This window comes from Ictalurus furcatus, chromosome 18, assembly GCF_023375685.1.
Source record: "Ictalurus furcatus strain D&B chromosome 18, Billie_1.0, whole genome shotgun sequence".
In the NCBI taxonomy this organism is placed as follows: Eukaryota; Metazoa; Chordata; class Actinopteri; order Siluriformes; family Ictaluridae; genus Ictalurus; species Ictalurus furcatus.
The window spans coordinates 24427987-24446748 of record NC_071272.1 but is presented as its reverse complement, the minus strand read 5'-3'; the positions used below and the strand labels follow the sequence as shown (position 1 = coordinate 24446748).

The 18762-nt window shown below is 39.4% G+C and overlaps 3 protein-coding genes across 3 annotated transcripts; 2 read left to right on the top strand and 1 right to left on the bottom strand.

The window, feature by feature from the left end:
* The first annotated feature begins 2164 nt into the window (after positions 1–2164).
* Positions 2165–7984, top strand: fundc2 (fun14 domain containing 2). Its single transcript, XM_053649134.1, has 5 exons — positions 2165–2212; positions 4839–4983; positions 5093–5168; positions 5746–5874; positions 7410–7984. The coding sequence occupies exons 1-5, from the start codon at positions 2194–2196 to the stop codon at positions 7485–7487; spliced, it is 447 nt and encodes a 148-aa protein (XP_053505109.1). The 5' UTR covers positions 2165–2193; the 3' UTR covers positions 7488–7984.
* Positions 7985–8426: 442 nt separating this feature from the next.
* Positions 8427–11422, bottom strand: cmc4 (C-x(9)-C motif containing 4 homolog (S. cerevisiae)). Its single transcript, XM_053649135.1, has 3 exons — positions 11327–11422; positions 9413–9500; positions 8427–9334 (listed from the first exon to the last, which is right to left on the bottom strand). Exons 2-3 carry the CDS (start codon positions 9468–9470, stop codon positions 9174–9176), a joined length of 219 nt encoding a protein of 72 aa, XP_053505110.1. The 5' UTR covers positions 9471–9500; positions 11327–11422; the 3' UTR covers positions 8427–9173.
* On the top strand, positions 9906–15283 carry brcc3 (BRCA1/BRCA2-containing complex, subunit 3). The gene is made up of 8 exons (XM_053649132.1): positions 9906–10089; positions 10187–10307; positions 11338–11424; positions 11667–11755; positions 12941–12996; positions 13292–13423; positions 13821–13864; positions 14616–15283. Exons 1-8 carry the CDS (start codon positions 9985–9987, stop codon positions 14762–14764), a joined length of 783 nt encoding a protein of 260 aa, XP_053505107.1. The 5' UTR covers positions 9906–9984; the 3' UTR covers positions 14765–15283.
* Positions 15284–18762: the final 3479 nt, after the last annotated feature.

Below are 18762 nucleotides of genomic sequence, written 5' to 3'. Positions count from 1 at the left end.
TGTACGAGTGGATTTTTTTTTTTTTTGAGATGTGAGAGGGTTTTCTTTTCTTTTTTTTGTGGGGGGGGGGGGGGGGGTTGAGTTTGTTTTGGTTCAGTTTAACGCAGAAAGAGACGGCTCTCTTCCTCGAGATCTCGGCAGATGCGAATTCGGATGTGTTTCTCTGACCTGGTACTCAGTGTAGGGTCTGTGTGACATCCAACTACAGCTACATCTGATTACTGGGTCAGGAATGACATCACTACATCACCTGCATCACTTTAAATAATGTTCATTTCTGTTAAATGCATGTTTTATTTTTGAATGTAAATCAATTTGAAATAAAGATCACAAATCACATCACATTTCGGTGCTTTCGTGATTTCTTCTTTCCTCCTCCCTCTTAGTATTTCATGATTTCACTTCTTTCTTTATATTTAAAAAAAAAAAAAACTTTCCCGCTGAAAAATCCAGCTACTAAACCACAGACGGGGCTCGCCAAACTTCTACATGAAACCAGCTTCCACGTTACAGTTACTAATACAGCATCGTAGGCAATCTGTGTTAAAGAAAACAATTCCAATAACAATTACAACAAAGACAAGTCACAGGGAAGCTCAAGAAGCTTGAATCACACAAAGCTGGATTTTTCAGTAGAGTTTACCCACAATAGGGATGAAGTGTAATGTTAAAGGATTATAAATCAGTCAATCAGTCAATCAGTCAATCAATCAATCAGTATATGAGAAACTTGAGCATAACACCTTCCTCATCCATGTGACTAATCTGCCTGTTTTTGGATTTATTTACCCCTTTAATCACTTTACTTTTCATACACTGTCACGTATATACACACTAACTTCACTGCTTTCTTTCATGAAAGCCATAAACAGCCCGTAAATCAGCCACAAAAGCTGTAATATAACAACCGTAAACACTAAAACGTAAGCTAGCAGCCTATAACGAGTTCTGATGCCATGGCGACCCTCGTCTTAGCCGTTTAAAAAACATCCAGTCACAACTTATAGAGACAGCAGACTTTCCAAATATCCAGTTTTGAGATGTGAATTATGTCATGATGTGATAAAAGACAACAATAAACCACGAGATGGCGCGTTACAGTGATTATATCAAGGGTAACGGTGTTGTCAAGGAACGACGTGAAGTTTTTGTTGTAAAATCTTCTAAATACGCTCCTGTGAGCGCGCCACAGTAATTAAATTCTGTATTAATGCACTGCTTAAAGTTCTTAACCAATACCGTCGTTACGCTTAAGCCGTACCCGACAGTGGGTCACACCCTAATGTTTGCCTGTTATGTTGCTTAGCAACCAATCTTTACTGTTGACATTGTGTGACGTGAGTACAGTTTATTGTGAACATTTTCAAGCAATAATGAAGCTAATGATCTGCTGGACACTAGATTTGATGACGGGTTAGAGGTGGGTTAGACACTCCGCTTCGTGTCGTACCTTACCCGTGATAACATCACTGTAACGAGTGTCTTAATGCTTCACTGGAATAGACTGCACCACTGATTTCAGATTAGTGTGCCACACCCATTTCTAACTTTCCTTCCAAGTGTCCTTCGAACTTCAGAAACCCGGAACCACGCCCTTACAGACCACCATCTTGACAAAATCCAAAATAAACGCTTTTACTTTATTAGCAAGGCTTTTATTGCGCCATAACCTCCTCCTCCGAAAACTTATTATTACTATTATTTATTGTCTTATTATTGCATTACTATGCAATACAAATAAAAAAAGACATAAGTTTCAAGTAACAAAAAAATAATAATGATAAAGTCACAAAAATATTTATATATAGGTAGATAGATAGATAGATATAAATGATATTGTGACTTCATCATTATTATTTTTTTGTTTATTATTATTTAATAATAATGATGGTCACAAATATATATATATATATATTATATATGAAGTCATATATATATATATATATATATATATATATATATATATATATATATATATATAAATGATATTAATTAATAAAAGCGTCATATATTTGAACAGTTTTTAAGCATTTCTTGTTGTTCACCACTTTAAAGGTGATTTTTTATTTATTTATTTTTTTTATGAGGCAAAACTTACGAAAAAAATGAAAATTTGTTTAGGCGCTCGTGCATGGATCACGTGACTGAAAGAGTGCGCCACGGATTAGCGTCCGGGTGGGAAACACAAACAAAATGGCTGGGAAGAAGAAAGGTAAGGATTTGCTCCTGCTTTTCTAAGAACAGCCTTAATAAAAAATAAATAAATAAAAGGATCTACCAAAATGGAAGCTAAAATGGAATTATTTCATCGTGTATTACTCTTTTCATTGTATTTCAGAGTAATTACACAGGCTTGCCGCTAGTAAGCTAGCCAGATTTACGCTAGCGTTGACTTTCACACGTAAATGTGAAAGGACCAAATGATATGCAAGGAGAAGCGTTTATTTATGTATTTTATTTCTTTTTCAATCTAATAGCTAGTTAGTGTATAGCTGTTGGAGGTAATATTGCTCCAGGATAACCGGGGAGGTTTCAGAACGTTCTAGCGTAACAGTTTTGCCAACTTTGGTGAAGAAGGACCAGGTCTGAAATGACGCAGGGCTGAGGCTTTGAGGGGAAATCCTCTGCGACTGATTAGCGAAATGAAAGCTACCTCCGTTTAGTTTTTGGATGACAAAAAACCCCAACAACAAGGCAATAGTGTCTCACAACGAGTCCCTATACAGACGGAGTTAATGACAAACCGTGTCTGATGGAAAAGATGACCGGTGCGCTGAAAAAAGGTTCTGCGCATGCGCAGTTCTCTTCGTGCGTCTTTATCCATTTTAACGCTCAGAGAGTTTATTCATAGTTTTCGGATCATGGCGCCGTAATAAAGTAGACAAGAACAAATAGCACAAAATACGAAAACCTATTAAAGGTAGGACATATGTTGTGATTATAATTCCGAATCTTTTCAGTGGGTCAAATTATTTGACTCGTCTCACGAACAAGAGCCGACTCCCAAACGACTCATTGCTATTTTCCCCTTAAACGAGACTATTTATTCATTTATGTATTTTTTTTTAAACAAATTGTTGTTGTTTTTTTTGACTAACTATGGCTAAAACTGTTTCATGAATTCTATCTCTACCTTCTAATGTACAAAACAGCCTTACCTTACATAGCATTTAATAAAATCTATTTAAATAAAAAAGTAAATCAGCGAGGAAGCACAAATGCACACACTTCTCATCGTTCACACTAATGAACACGTCAGATGTTAAAAAGAGATGTCCATGGATTAAATTACACTACAAGAGCAACTGCATTGCCTAGAGCTACAGTGCCCTCCACTAATATTGGCACCTTGGTTAATATGAGCAAAGAAGGCTGTGAAAAATGTTCTTTATTGTTTAACCTTTTGAACTTTTGTTAAAACAATTTTTTTCACAAAAATACTCTGCTCTCATGGATATAAAACAATTACAAACACAACACAGGTTTATCCAAAAATATATCTTTGTTAAATATAGGTGTGCAACAATTATTGAGACCCCTATGAATTCATATGAGAAAAATCTATTTGAAGTATATTACATTGATATTTTCATTTATTTTTAGTACTCCTGGGAGACTAGGAACAGGAAATTGTTCAACCATGACTTCCTGTTTCACAGGGATATAAATATGAGGTAACACACAGGCCAAATTCCCTTAGTCATTCATAAGAATGTTTAAGAGCGAGGAATATAGCTGTGATGTGCAGTAAAAGGTTGTTGAGCTTCACACAATGGGGCGTGTCTATAAGAAAATAACACAAGCATTGAAAATGCCCATTTCCACCATCAGGGCAATAATTAAGAAGTTCCAGTCGACTGGAAATGTTATGAATCGACCTGGAATTGGACGTGTGTCTGTATCGTCTCAACGCACTGTGAAGAGGACGGTTCGAGTGGATAAAACATCTCCAAGGATCACAGCTGGAGAACTGCAGAAGTTAGTTGTGTCTTGGGGTCAGAAAGTCTCCAGAACTACAATCTGAAGTCACCGACATCACCACAAGCTGTTTGGAAGGCGTTCAAGAAAGAAGCCTCTACTCTCATCCAAAAACAAACTCGAGCGTCTTCAGTGTGCCGACAATACTGGAACTTCAAATGGGATCGGGTTCTATGGTCAGATGAAACCAAAATGGAGCTTTTTGGTAATAAACACCAGAGGTGGTTTTGGAGCACACAGAGAGGTAGCCATATGGAAAGGTACCTCATGCCCACGGTTAAACATGGAGGTGGATCTTTAATCTTTAATTTTTCACAGCCTTCTTTGCTCATATTTACCAAGGGTGCCAATATCAGTAGAGGGCACTGTATAATAAAATCCAGAATGTCTCATATGCAAGAGTCGACTTGCAATATTCATCAAAAAGAATCGGTTTAAAACATCGACTCGTTTGTGAACGACTCATCGCTAGCTGTCTCGGGTTCAAGGGCTTCTGAGGCCATGGCTAACTCAATAACCTCCAGAAATATTATCTAAATTGAGCTGGAAAAAGGTTTGGAGCGTAAAAAAGGTCGTAAAGCTTCAAGTAAAATGACATTAAAAAAAAGTATTTTTTACACAAATTCAGTTGCATACTTCTAAATAAAAAACGAGTTGGAAAGTGCCAATTTGTGCGAGAAAAAAAATGCTAAATATATAAAATACACAAAAAACGTACATGAATACATTAACACGATTTAAATGTAAATAAATTTGTAAGATTTAGAAAAACACAAGGTTTACAAATACAGTTACATCAGACTGAAATAGTAGGTGAGGTAAGTAACATAGTGATGCTAGATATGTTCTTGTCGTAACAGACGCCGAAACCTTCGACGTGATCGACTTGGCCGAGCAGGTCAAGAAGCAGAGATGGTGGAACAAAATGTTCGGTAATAATTCCGGCCCGGCTGCCGAGAAGTATACGGTCGCAACCCAACTCGCTATCGGTGGAGTGACTGGGTGGTGAGTATTACCATCTGAAACGGTGGGAAAATGGATCAAGCTTCCTTTAATGTGTTCTCGTTGATCGTTTATCATGTGACAGCGTTCAAACCACGTGTTCATGTTTCAGGTGTGCAGGGTATTTGTTTCAGAAGGTCGGAAAAGTTGCAGCATCGGCTGTAGGCGGCGGCTTCTTTTTGCTTCAGGTAACACAATATAAAGTTTTAGGTTCGAGCTAAAAAGTTTGGGGGGAAAACCATGTTTTGCTAGCAAAAAAGCTAACCAGTTAATGTTAGTGATCATGAGGTCACGACGTGCTTACTTTTTCAAAACACGTGAACTGTACTGTAATGAATACGTCTTTGTTGTAAAGTAAATACTACTATAAACTCTTAAAGTAATGCAGTTAAGTGATTTTTAAAAAAAAATTTTTATTTACTGTTGATGTGTGAGCGGCCATTTTGAAATTTTCTTCAACCGGGAGGGGACGACAACAACAACAACAACAACAACAACAACAAAGAAAATGCTCCTTAACTAGGAATTCAGTCTCATGATCTCAGCTCCTCAACTCCGAGTTCAGGGAGCGATGTCGAATCAAAATGGCCGCTCACAGCATCGGCAGTGAAACCCATGGCGTTTCTGGGCTTCCGTACAGATCCGAGAAACCGATGATGAGGTTCAGGTCCCATACCTCACAGCCTTCTGGTCCTCACTAATCCTAAGAGCTGACCCTCTGAAACGCGGCAGATCAGATCTCCGAGCTATTTTTGTCCTTTTCAGATTGCGAACCACACGGGATACATTACAGTTGACTGGAAGAGAGTGGAGCAGGACATGAACAAGGCCAAGAAGCAGCTGAAGCTGAACGCGGAGAATCCGACTAAAGAAGTGAAGACGAAAGTACAAGAGGTAACTGTGTGAGGTCTGATCGTGATGGTACCGATTTCGTGCGAAACTCGGAAGCTACTCTTACTCTTTTCCTTCAATCATTAAATTGACTTCATTTAATTAAGCAGTTATTCGTTTAAAATTGTGTCCATACTACAGTTACTAATGTCACCTTTATTTTTGATGAAATACTGGCGTGTTTAGTAGCCACTGAAACATCTGTTCAAGGCAGAACCTTTAACTCGGAGCTGGGGTACTATCTTTGATGTTCTTCAGTTGAGACCACAGAGAATTTAATCTTACAGGCTAGGTACTTTTACTAAGGAATTATTCAACTCAGAGGAAGATTACCGTGCATCTATCAGTGCAGGAGCGCGAGGGCAAAATGTAAACACAGTCAAATAAAGAACGCTTGTGTAAGAAGTTATTTTGTGTGTTTTCACCCGAACGGTCCGTAGCCTGTTTGCACAGGCCTCCGTAACGGCGTAAAATAGCTTTCGTATAAAGAAACAGTTGCAGGTTGAGATTTTTCCGCAGATTTGGGCCGAGACGTGTCATGTGACCACATCACGAAGCCCTCTACGATTGCGTGCGTCGAATACGAGTACAGATAAAAGGTCTCGTTTACCAACAAACATCACCGCGAAAGACCGCACAAAGCAATTTCCTGCCGATTCACAAAAAAACTTCGCAAATTGCACCGCAAATGTTGAAAAAAATCGTCGTCGTTTATTTAATAAAATGGAACCTTTTTAAACCATGATCTATTTTGGTACATGTCTGTCCTTTCATTTAAGTGAGTAGTCTTCGGTGTGCAGTGTTTACGTTTTGGGACTTAAACTGAATTAGTAAAAAAAGAAAAACAGGAAATTACCCTATTTTGTCTTCTGAATAAAGGGGTTTTAAGAAGCGCAAAAATAAAAACGGACAACGTGAAAAGTAAAAAAAAAAATAATAATACCACTCTGTTGTTTTTCTGCACTCTGCCTCCAGTTCTCTTCGCAGAACAGACGATCCTCTCTCCCTGCGTCTAACGAACCAGTGTGTCCTTCTTTCCGTACAAAATAATGGCCTAAAAATTCATTTTTGGGAATCAGATGCACTTTGTTAAGGATCTCTCCATGTGGAAAGTGGTGTAGTGTGTGTGTGTGATTAATCGAAATCAGTCGTGTACTGCGCACGCACCGCGACGTCCACCACACAGCCCATCGCGAGCCGTTACAGTCGTGTAGCGCGAGCGCATTCGCCGGTTTCGTAAAAAGTAAGTCGTATAGCGTGCACCCGTTTAACTTCCGACGCGTTTAAGGTCTGTTTTCCGTGCTGAAATACTTTGCGAATGACTTTACAAACAAACAAATAAGGAGTCTTGATCTTGTAGTCTTAATATTGGATGCAAATCCGAGAGACCGAGATGTTCTGGTGAATATTTCTACGTTAAAGATCTTGCGGAAACGGCCATCTTTCAACAAACGACAAATCTATAACCTCCAGGCAGAGGCAACCAGGTGTTTTTCGTTCTTTTCTCAGTCATTCCTCTTCCTCTCTCTTTTGTACAGGTGCAGACGTTCGTGAAAAAGAACCTCGTCCTCTCAGGAGGCTTCGTCGGAGGATTCCTGCTCGGTCTGGCGTCATAAGAAGCCCCTCGTCCATTTTACATGGTCTTAGGAAGAACAATGAAAACTTACTGCACGCAACTTTTTCTTTTCTTTGACGACTTATTTATATATATTGTAGATGTTATAGAGGTTATACACACAGCATGACACAGCCAGCATTTTTAATATTTGCACTGATTTCATGCCTTTTGGTATTATTTTCACATTTTGGTGATTAGTTTTCCCTTTGATGTTACATTTTCTTTGAACCGTTCTGGATTATATTTTGTGATATGAAAGATGGTGGCACGTCTTTAAATATGTACGTCCAAAGATGTGTACGTACGTAGGGCAGCCTTTAAGCACTGTGTTTAAACCAACGTATATCGTAGATGTAAAAAGTGTTTAAGAATCATTTCCCCTTCGGCGGATTATAAAGCTTGATTTCAAAGAGGCCACTAAATGGGATTCAACAACAAGAAAGTTGTAATTCCATCTTTTCATCTCCATAAATAAACAGTTGAACTTCAACAACAGTTGCTCTCAGCTATTCGTCTCGTCTTTCTGGATTTGTTTTGGTACGTGTCAGTTTTGCCGAGTGGAATCACGTGAACGTTGCAAAAAGCGAATCAGTACGCACGTTTAAGAGCTGTTCAGGGCTGCGTCCCAAACCGCAAACTATACACGCGTTGCCTTATCATGAAGCGTGCGAATTGAAAAGATATCACCCCAAACCACGACAGTCAAATAAGAAAGTTTAAATAGCGACGAAACCATCACTGGGCTTCATTTATCTTTTAGTAAAGTTGTGTGTTAATGTTTGCGTAAGACAAACTGAACAAAAATACTCCGCCGGATTTTCTAAAGTTTCAGAAACGCTGATTTTCCTCGTACTCGCGTGTGTACGATCAGGTGTAACATGCGAAGAATATTTTGATGAAGGTTTCCAAGCTGAATAATTAACAAACACACACGTAGTTGTGTCTAGAATACCTTTACTCATGAATACTTGAGATGTTTAAACGTAGATACTTTCTGACTTTCACTCAATGGGGTTTTTGGCTCCATACTTTTAACTAAAATATACAATTTTTCTCCATAATTTCTTTTTCCTCTTACACACAATACGGGTCATAAAGGCTCAGGGTTATACACGTTGTCTTTCATTTTTCCTTTAATCAACATTGAGGCACATTTTTAGAACAATGTTAAGTGACTTCTTTGAAGCAATCAAACTTCCACACATCACTGTTTATACACTATATGGCCAAAAGTATGTGCACCCCTGACCATCACACCCATATGTTCTTGTTGAACATCCCATTCCAGATTTCTTCCCCCTGTGTTTTGCTGTTATAATGCGCGCCACACTTCTGAGAAGGCTTTGCACTAGATTTTGGGGCGTGGCTGTGGGGATTTGTGTTCATTCAGCTGCAAGAGCGTTAGTGAGGTTGAGGTCAGGAGACTCCAGTTCATCCCAAAGGTGATGAGTCAGTGGGGTTGAGGTCAGGGTTCTGTACAGGACACTCGAGTTCTTCTACCTTCTTCCAACCTTCACACACCGCGTCTTCATGGAGCTCGCACTACAGCATACAGAGACGTTCTATACAATTGCGTACCTCCAACAGTTTGGAGAAGAACCACATATGGGTGTGACGGTCAGATGTCCACAAACTTTTGGCCTTATCGTGCAGGTATAAGCACGCACGTCTTAAATAAGTGACATTATTTTGTAAGAAGTCGTGTTCGGTCTGTTTTATCCTCTGTGGTTTTGTGTTGTTGTGTAAATCCGGAGCAGCACACGGAATTCTTTCCGGTATGACCCTCACAACATTTTCTCATCGCCCGGATCACATCTTCACACCGACCTTCAATGTAGTTGTTGGCTTTCAAAGAGAGAAAAGACGCAGAAATGTTTAATTTAGGTTAAGGTTTACATTATATTGCAGTGAAACGAGGTTTACCTTGTAAGCACTTCTGTATAGCGCAAGCTTGCTTCTGACACGGATCCTTCCCCGGCATCCGTCTGGCTGGAATAACGTCTTCCACTTGCTGGAGAAATCAACAGCGCTGGGTAAACACTAATACGTTCAATACTCCCTATACACGTGCACTACCTAGGGCACGATATAACAGCGTCTATGTATGATGTAGTGCACTACATGGTGAGAGAGGGACGCGTTCAGGACACTTGTAATCCTCTGACAGCCTTGTGTGCGTCTTATTGATTTCCGACCAGAAACGAATTTCTTCCTCATCAAACCACATGTAGGATGGATGTTTCGTTTACAAACGCAATGTCAGTGTAATAAGAAAGCATCCGCCTTTTTCCTTTTAAATATATGTTTGATTATATTCTTTTGTAACGAACGCAAGTATTTAATTAAACGATCATGTCTTTGGTGTTGTCCCCGGAAGTGTTTGATTGTAACGCAGCCAGGTGACGCTAATGCGGAAATACTTCATACAAGGAGGGGAAAACATTAGTTAAAAATCAGGGTTAGGTAGGTCTTATTTGGTTTTTAAAACAAATATAATGGCAATAAGCGCGGTGCATTTAGAGTCAGATGCTTTTCTAGTTTGTATGAATCACGCCTTGAGTACAGAGAAAGAAGAAGTCATGGGGCTGTGCATCGGCGAGGTGAAGTAGTGGAAATATTTTATTATTACTAATGAAATTGTTGCATGTCGAACGCCTCCATTTTGGGGTTTGTGTAAATAAATGATCACCTCCACAGGTTGACACAAATCGCATTGTCCACATTCACTCGGTTATTATTCTGCGGCGGTCAGACAAGAGGAAGGATCGTGTGGAGATTTCTCCTGAGCAACTTTCTGCAGCCTCCACTGAAGCTGAGATATCCTTTCACTACACACTCAGCATCATCATCATCATCATCATCCTCATCATCACACTCACCATCATCATCATCATCATCACACTCATCATCATCATCATCATCATCACACTCACCATCATCATCATCATCACACTACATCATCATCATCATCACACTCACCATCATCACACTACATCATCATCACACTCACCATCATCATCATCACCACACTCACCATCATCATCATCACCACACTCACACTCACCATCATCACACTACATCATCCTCATCATTACACTCATCATCACACGAACAACACTGTGGGATTTTTCAAACAGATGTAATGTATCTTATTGATCAGAGCAGATCTTCTCAAACTTCTCACAGACCCCCTCAGTACACATTTATTTTTTATAAACAAACTATTTAAAAAAACTTACACAATGTCTAAATGTGTACAATAATATACAGTACTGTGCAAAAGTCTTAGGCACATGCAAAGAAATGCTATAAATCAAAGATGCCTTCCAAAAATAATGAAATTGGACATTTGTACATAAATAAAGTCCTCTGTTAAAAGCAGTAAACGATAATAAACTAAACCAAGTGGATATGAAGCGTAACAGCGCTGTGCTGATTAAAAACGCATCACTCGACTCTGCAGATAAAACCCCACAGACTTCATCAGGACTTTGGGTTTGTATTATGTGATCTGTTCCTTTCTTTACTGCCAAACAAACATTTCCCTGTAATGTTTCATTTAAGTTTTGCTGGAAAAGTCATGTTTGGAATCGAATTTATATTGATTCAGTAATGCAGAAGTCATAAAAGAAACATTTATGAAAAAAATTAGGGTGGCCAAGACTTTCGCACAGTACTGTATAACTTTATTAATGTCTCAACTTTCCACCCACAGAACCTATTAGTTTCCATTCAGTGTTATTCATAGGTACGATAACTTTGATAACGGTAAGTTATAATGTCCACACGTAAAAAATGAACTAAATATGAAGAAAAAAGAAAGTTTTATTTCTTAACCTGAAAGCACAGGTTGGCTGAGATGACTGGACGTCCTGTACGGGTGGTGGGATGGTACCACTCTCATCCTCACATCACCGTGTGGCCATCACATGTCGGTCAGGTGTTCTCAACGACCTGCAGAATAAACACACACACACACACACACACACACACAAATATCTGACGAAGAATCTAATGAGTAACTGCAACGTGCTTATATAATCACTGTAGATGTGGTAAAAGTGACGTGTACGCACCGTTTGTAGAGGAACAGGGAAGATATTCAGGGTTACACGACTTTTATCCTGATAATTACTTCACTAAGGCCGTAATTAAGCGTGTCTGTGTCACTCTGCAGATGTGAGGACCCAGGCCATGTACCAAATGATGGATCAGGGTTTTGTTGGTCTGATCTTTTCTTGCTTCATAGAAGATAAGAACACAAAGGTAAGAGAAATACACACACAAAGTTACACTTCGAGACATTCGGGGAATAAACCTCAGGCTTGCACATGGTACAAGATGATTTTGATTCATAAGTCAGCGATTCAGTATCTGATACGATTCGATTCAGTATCCTCGATTCAGATTGGACTTTGTTCAGAATCTGGAGTTGGCCTAGTGTTAACTCGTGAATGCTGATGAAATAAAGAAGGAGCATTTTAAAAAGATCAGAGTTAAGATTTGCCTTTTAAAGCAATGCATCAATCCGAACAACTGCATCGGCACACATCAAGTTTCTCTTAACTGACACGCTAACTTCCTTTTTAATTTTTTTTATAAACACCGCCAGCATTGCGTATGCTGTATACATCTCGATGTTCAGGGTTTGTTGTGTTCACTAACGCAGTAAATAATTAGTTCCGTATACGTAAAGCACAGGTTCCCAAACTTTAACAACCCCAAATGGACATTATGGATTTTCCACCACCAAAAGCTTCGGGTCACGCTATATTATTACATTCCGGATTCATAATTTAAGACTCAAGTATTGTATCTTGCTAATTAGGAATTCAGTCAAATTATTTTAATTTTATTATCAGTAGCTGAGTTTATGGCTCTATTCCGCCCCCTAGTGAAATAACAGCGCTTTAAATTCAATAACTGCCCACAAGACAATTTTCATTTAGAACTAAATGTGGATTCTAAATCCGGTTCTCGGACCATGGACCGGACGTTTCACACCCGTAGCTTCACTCCTACACTCAGTAGTATGTTCCTGCAATACCGGAGGCTGCAGTTTCAGGACCGCAGGCCTAGGACCACATTTCTAGGACCCTAGTTTTGGAGGACCTAAAAAAAAAATGCACCCAAGGCAGTATTTCCACCAAATACTAACTACTTATAGTTTTAAAGGTTTATTACACCCAAATACTGTAATTTCTCTCTTGCAGTGTAACCTGGATGCTAAGAGCTGCATGTTGAGCAATTCGTGTGACTAATTAGCATAATGAACTCACCAAGTATAATAAAGAAGGAATCATATGCTCTGGCCTTTTCAGTCACTAGATCTGAACTACATGTTTTAAAGTTCAGAGTAATGAATTAGGTGAAATAAATGAATAAAACTAAAAAAAAGAGGAGACTGATTTTGCAGCTTTGCTCATTTTAACGATGGCGGTTCTCTTTTAGACGGGTCGAGTTCTGTACACATGTTTTCAGTCAGTGCAAGCCCAGAAAGGCTCCGAGTAAGTAATGAACATTTCTTTAATCATTTATTATTATTATTATTATTATTATTATTATTATTATTATTATTACTTTTAGTTTACAGACATCATGCTTTACTTAATCATCAGTCTTTTATATATCGATTTTGTTCATATACAGCTATTTTAATCCGTTCATTTCATTTTTCTAACCTGATCCGTGATGTCTTTCTTATTCATGGGTGAAGTCGCAAATTGTTCTCGAAGTACGTAAGACTGGAAAATCGTAAATTTCTAAATGACACGAATAACATTTTCTCCGTATTGCGACGAGGTACGAGAGAATCGAGATTCCAATCCACGTGATTCCTCACGAGGCCATCGGTAAAGTGTGTCTGGAATCCGCAGTGGAACTTCCCAGAATTCTCTGTCAAGAGGAACAGGACACGTACAGGAGGATTCACAGGTGGAATACTGTTCTCACTTCCTTCCGTTTAGAGGGGGGGGGGGCAAAACTTTCGACATAATGTTCCTTGAAGCCACCCGAGGGTTTTAGTAAGCGGATTTGTTAGACACGTTTAAACGCTCAGGATCCAGCGCGAAGAGAAAGTATTCTATGATGAAATGAAATAAATACAAGAAAATAACGAACGGGAAAAAATACCACCGCATGATGTTTTGAAATCACATTTCTGTGATATTATCGTGGAGACCTATGCAGGTAGTTCCAATCTAAGGTCACATGGTAATTAAGAGCAGCCTAAGATGATGTTCTGCTCATTATGATGATTCGATTTCTTTTTATGAAACTTGTACCGTGGGGAAATGAAATATCTTTCGCTCTCTCTTTTTGTTTTCTGTAGTTTAACTCATTTGGATCCAATCACGAAGATACACAATGGATCAGGTACACCGCTTTACCTCAAATAAATGTGCTCTGCAAATTCGGTTAGAGTTTATGGCTTTTTTTTTTTAATCAACTTTTTTGTTTAATCAGTTTTTCAATTTGGAAAGCATGGTGTGAACTTGTTTTTAAAAAGTTCTATATAGGGTAAAATTATTATTATTATTATTATTATTATTATTATTATTATTATTAGTAGTAGTAGTAGTAGTAGTAGTAGTAGGTATTGTTGTAGTAGTAGCTGTAGTAGTTGGTGGAGGAGGTAGTAGTAGTTGTAGGGGGAGTGGTGGCAGTTGTAGTAGTCGTTGTTGATGTAGCAGTTATTGTAGTATAAGTGGTCGTTGCTGTAGTAGTAGGAGCGGTTAGTGGTTGTTATAGCTGTAGTTGTAGTAGCTATAGTAGTTGGAGGAGTTAGTAGTAGTAGTAGTTGTAGTACAAGTAACCGTTGCTGTAGTATTATTAGGAGTTAGTAGTTACTGTAGCTGTAGTTGTAGAAGGAGTGGTGGTTGTAGTTATTGTAATTGTAGTAGGAGTTTTAATCGTAGCTGTAGTTGTAGGAGTAGTGTCTGTAGTTAGGAGTAAGAGAAGTTATAGTTGTAGTATAAATGCAGGTCAGTGGGTGAAGCTCTTTTGGCCTTTTGTGAGGTATTTATATTTTAATGTGTGTGTGTGTGTGTGTGTGTGTGTGTGTGTGTGTGTGTGTGTGTGTGTGTGTGTGTGTGTGTGTGTGTGTGTGTGTGTGTGTTTTTCTCAGTATTCACCAAAAACCTGTGCAGTCAGATGTCAGCAGTAAGCGGCCCGCTGTTGCAGTGGCTGGAGGATCGACTGGAGCAGAACAAGAAGAGCATCATGGATCTGCAGAAAGAGAAAGAGAGACTGACCCAGGAGCTGGCCTCGTTATAAACACCTCCATCACCATCATCATCATCACCACTACAGTGCAGCTTCAGGCCTCCATGTTCCACACTTAATGTATTGTGTAAAGCAGCTGGTGTACTGAACACAGCGGCCTTTCTGTCACATGGCAAGCTTGAGATCAGTACTCGGTGGTTATGAGGAGAGGAAAACGGCGACTAGATGAAGAGAGCGAGAGCGCGATGCAGTGTCTATAAGCGCCACTTTATAATGTCTATTATACTGTTGTTGTTGACGTTGTCAGTGTTTGTGACATCGTTGAGACCCATGCCACGCTCTCTGCTTTACCGAAACTTGCCTGATGTGACAGAAATGTAAATAGATTCTTTTTACTAAATATTTCTGTATGTTTTGTTCCACATTACGTCCTTTATTTTTTTCCGTGAATGTCCTCATGAACAGAATGTAATGGCAGGACTGTTTTTTCCCCCCTTACACATGCACAATGCACAAAAGTGTCAAATTATAAAATTATAATGTTAAATAAACTGGGAAGGTTAAAAAGTCTGTAACGGGAAGTTCTCAGACTTTTTGCTGCGCACCTCTTATGATCTCAGGGTTTTTATTGGCGCACTTTCCTCTCATCCAGAATTATTAACTGTACGTGGTAGTCTTATGTCGTGTGACTTCAACGCGGTGAGGGACGCCCTGGATATACATCTTGGAGAACCGCGGGTATGTAGCTTGGTGATGTCTCGTGAGAAGCCGTCTTTTATTACACTCATTACATTTATTTTATTTTAATCCCGCTTTTATTGAGTTGATTTAGCAATGTGGGGAATCAAATAAAACGTGGCCCCATCGTTACAAATCGCTGGCCATGGAGCAGTATTCTTAAACAAACTAGCACTAAAGCATATTTTAAGTGGGAAAAAAAATCTGAATCTTAGCTAGTCTTCATAATTAAAAGGTCATGGGCGCCCAAAGCTCACTGATGTGCTCTGAGGAACATGAGAAAGAGTTTAAGGTGTTGACTCGGCCTCCGAATTCCCCAGATCTCAATCCGATCGAGTGTCTGTAGGATGTGCCGGACAAACAAGTCCAATCCATGGAGCCCCGCCTTGTAACTCACAGATCAATGATGGCCCCGCCTTGTTACTCACAGGACTTAAAGGATCTGCTGCTGACGTCTCGGTGCCAGATCCCACACACACCTTCAGAGGTCTTGTGGAGTCCGTGCCTCGATGGGTCCGAGCTGTTCTGGAGGCACAAGGAGAGAGGGACCTACACAATATTAGGCAGGTGGTTTTAATGTTATGGCTGATCGGTGTAAATATATAAGACATTTTGTTGGGAAAGAGGACAAACGGTCATTTAGCATCAAGTTCAGTGTTTGGAAACTCAAAACATCAAGGATCAGTCGATTAGTACTAGCATGAACAACAGAGTTCCAGTGTTAAATTAAGAGCGCTAAACACAAATGAACATTATAAAAAGTCAATTAAAGCTTCAAAATAATCATTTACCACCCAGAACCAAATCTGATAGGACTCTGATATCGAACATCTAAACCTATTTCACTGTTTAATTTAACATTTAAAAGATTCACATCAATATCTTAGAAATATGCCCCATCAGGCAAAAGGCTGGACTGTGGATAAGTTTCAGAAAACGTTCCAAGAATAATCTATAACCACCCGAAGCCAAAAACCTTCTAATTAACTGAAGGATTGATTAAAACTAAACATTTTACAAAATTATTGTTATGCTCTGTTTGTTCCACAAGGGGGCAGGAAATGTCCAGTTGACACACAGTAAATAATTTCAGAGGTAGTAAAATATATATATATATATATATATATATATATATATATATATATATATATATATATATATATAAAAATAGTGAAGGGAAAATATGCAAAGAACATTCTCACCTTTTTTTTCCATAAGATCAAGTTTTGATTGTAGTAATCTCAAGTCTTTCAAAAACAACACTTTACGATATGAGATGATGAAATTAAGAGATTATAAGATGTATACCATTTCAGTCAAAGAGAAAGAATCACGGGAGAAAATATTTACACTCTGAAAGCAGATATACACGCTCTGAAAGCAAATACGTAAAAAGCATTAAAATGTCTGGGTTTTTTCCCCCTCTGTTAGTCCTTTACTGTCACAGCATCACCTCTTTTGCTGATTCATACATACTGGGTGAGTAGACAGGTTTATATTGTGAAGGCCATGCTCCTGGTAATAGGGGGGAGAGCGAGAGAGAGAGAGCGCGAGAGAGAGAGAGAGAGAGAGCGAGAGAGAGAGAACTCCTCTTCCTTCACGTCAAATGACTGTTTATTACCCCTGGCACGCGGCACATTTTATTGAGTGCTAAGGGGAACCGACTCCAAAGTGCATTCCTCTATATATCTGTGAGAGAGCGTGAGTGTTCGCTTGTGTTTATCCCATAACGTCAGCGCCCACACCGTCCTTCATCTGTTGTGGGTAAACAACTGATAACAGCTCCCAGTGATATGCGTTGGGTCCCTGCGACAGTACTAGCAACATTCCCAAATGTTCACAGAACAAGCGGGAACCCAAAGTCCCTTTAGTTTTATCGATATCTGGCCAAGGCCTTCTCAAGGCGTACAGCAAACCTGTGTAATCTCTTTCCTTTTACTGTACACAGCTTCCCGACATGCTGGGGTCTTCACTGTGCATACGTATGTGTGATTAATAAAGACTCGTTATCATTATCTCTCGGAGATTACTGTGTTAACGTGTTAAATTGGCACTTTTAAACATCCGTGCACTTAAAAACAAGTCATTTTTAGTCAATGATCTTCTAAATGAAGCTCGGTTAGATGACGGATGGAGTGTAACAGTCCTCGATGAATCGGCCTACAAACTTCACTCATAAGGGTTCCTGTAGAGCTGTTAGGAGAGCAGGGGGAATATTTAAAGCAATATTTTAATGCAGCAGGTGCCACTTGGCGATCACGTGTCATTTGAGTATCTTAGTATTGTACTAAAAGGTACTCCATGGAGTTTATTCGTAATCATTTACAAGCCGCCAAAATACTCTTCTACATTTATTGTGCGATTTTACTGAACTTTTATCAGCAACTACGTCTGCTTTTGACTGTTTTATTATTGCAGGGGATTTTAATATCCATATAGACCATTCTCAGCACGCGAGCGGACCCACACACACTCGGGGCCAGACTCTGGATCTGCTCATTAGTAAGGGTCTAAACATCTCATCTACTGTTATTACGGACGTGGGTCTATCTGATTATTATTGTGTTTTCTTTGATATATTGATTTCTCCCGTCGCAGAAACGAGATCCGTCACAGTCAAGAAGAGAAGGTACGTAAACGGGAATACTAGTGTGCAGTTTATGCGGGTTAGATCTGTGACACCGAGTCTATCTGCAGACCCGGTTGATGTTCTCCTTGATCATTTTAACTCAAAAGTTAAAAATACAATCGATGACATTGCTCCTGTAAAGGTCAGGAGGATGACTGGTGCGCGTACGGCACCTTGGAGAAACACAACAGCAGTACAAAGCATGAAAAAAGAAAACGCCGGAACGCTTGTGGCGGAAAACAACAAAACTTGAAGTGCATTTATAAGATCTATAAAGGCAGCCGTCATACTTTCGGAATTCGCACAGCTAGACAGACCTACTTCTCTTAAACGTTATAAACAACAGCGTCAACGACACACGTACTCTTTGTGCCGCGGGAGAGGAATTCACAAACCCGACGCGACGAGTTTGCGTCGTTCTTCACGAGGAAAATGGATGCCGAGAACTCTAGAAGCGACGGTACAGCAGCTTAAAACATCAACCTGCCGTCTTGACACACTCCCTATATCCTTTCCAAAAACGTGTGCTCAGAAAAAGATCTTTTAGACATAGTAAATGCCTCAGTCCTCTCAGGCACTTTTCTGAAATCCCTGAAAACCGCAGCTGTCAAGCCGCTGCTGACAAAGAGCAATCTGGATAACACGGTTTTAAACGACTACAAACCAATATCAAATCTTCCTT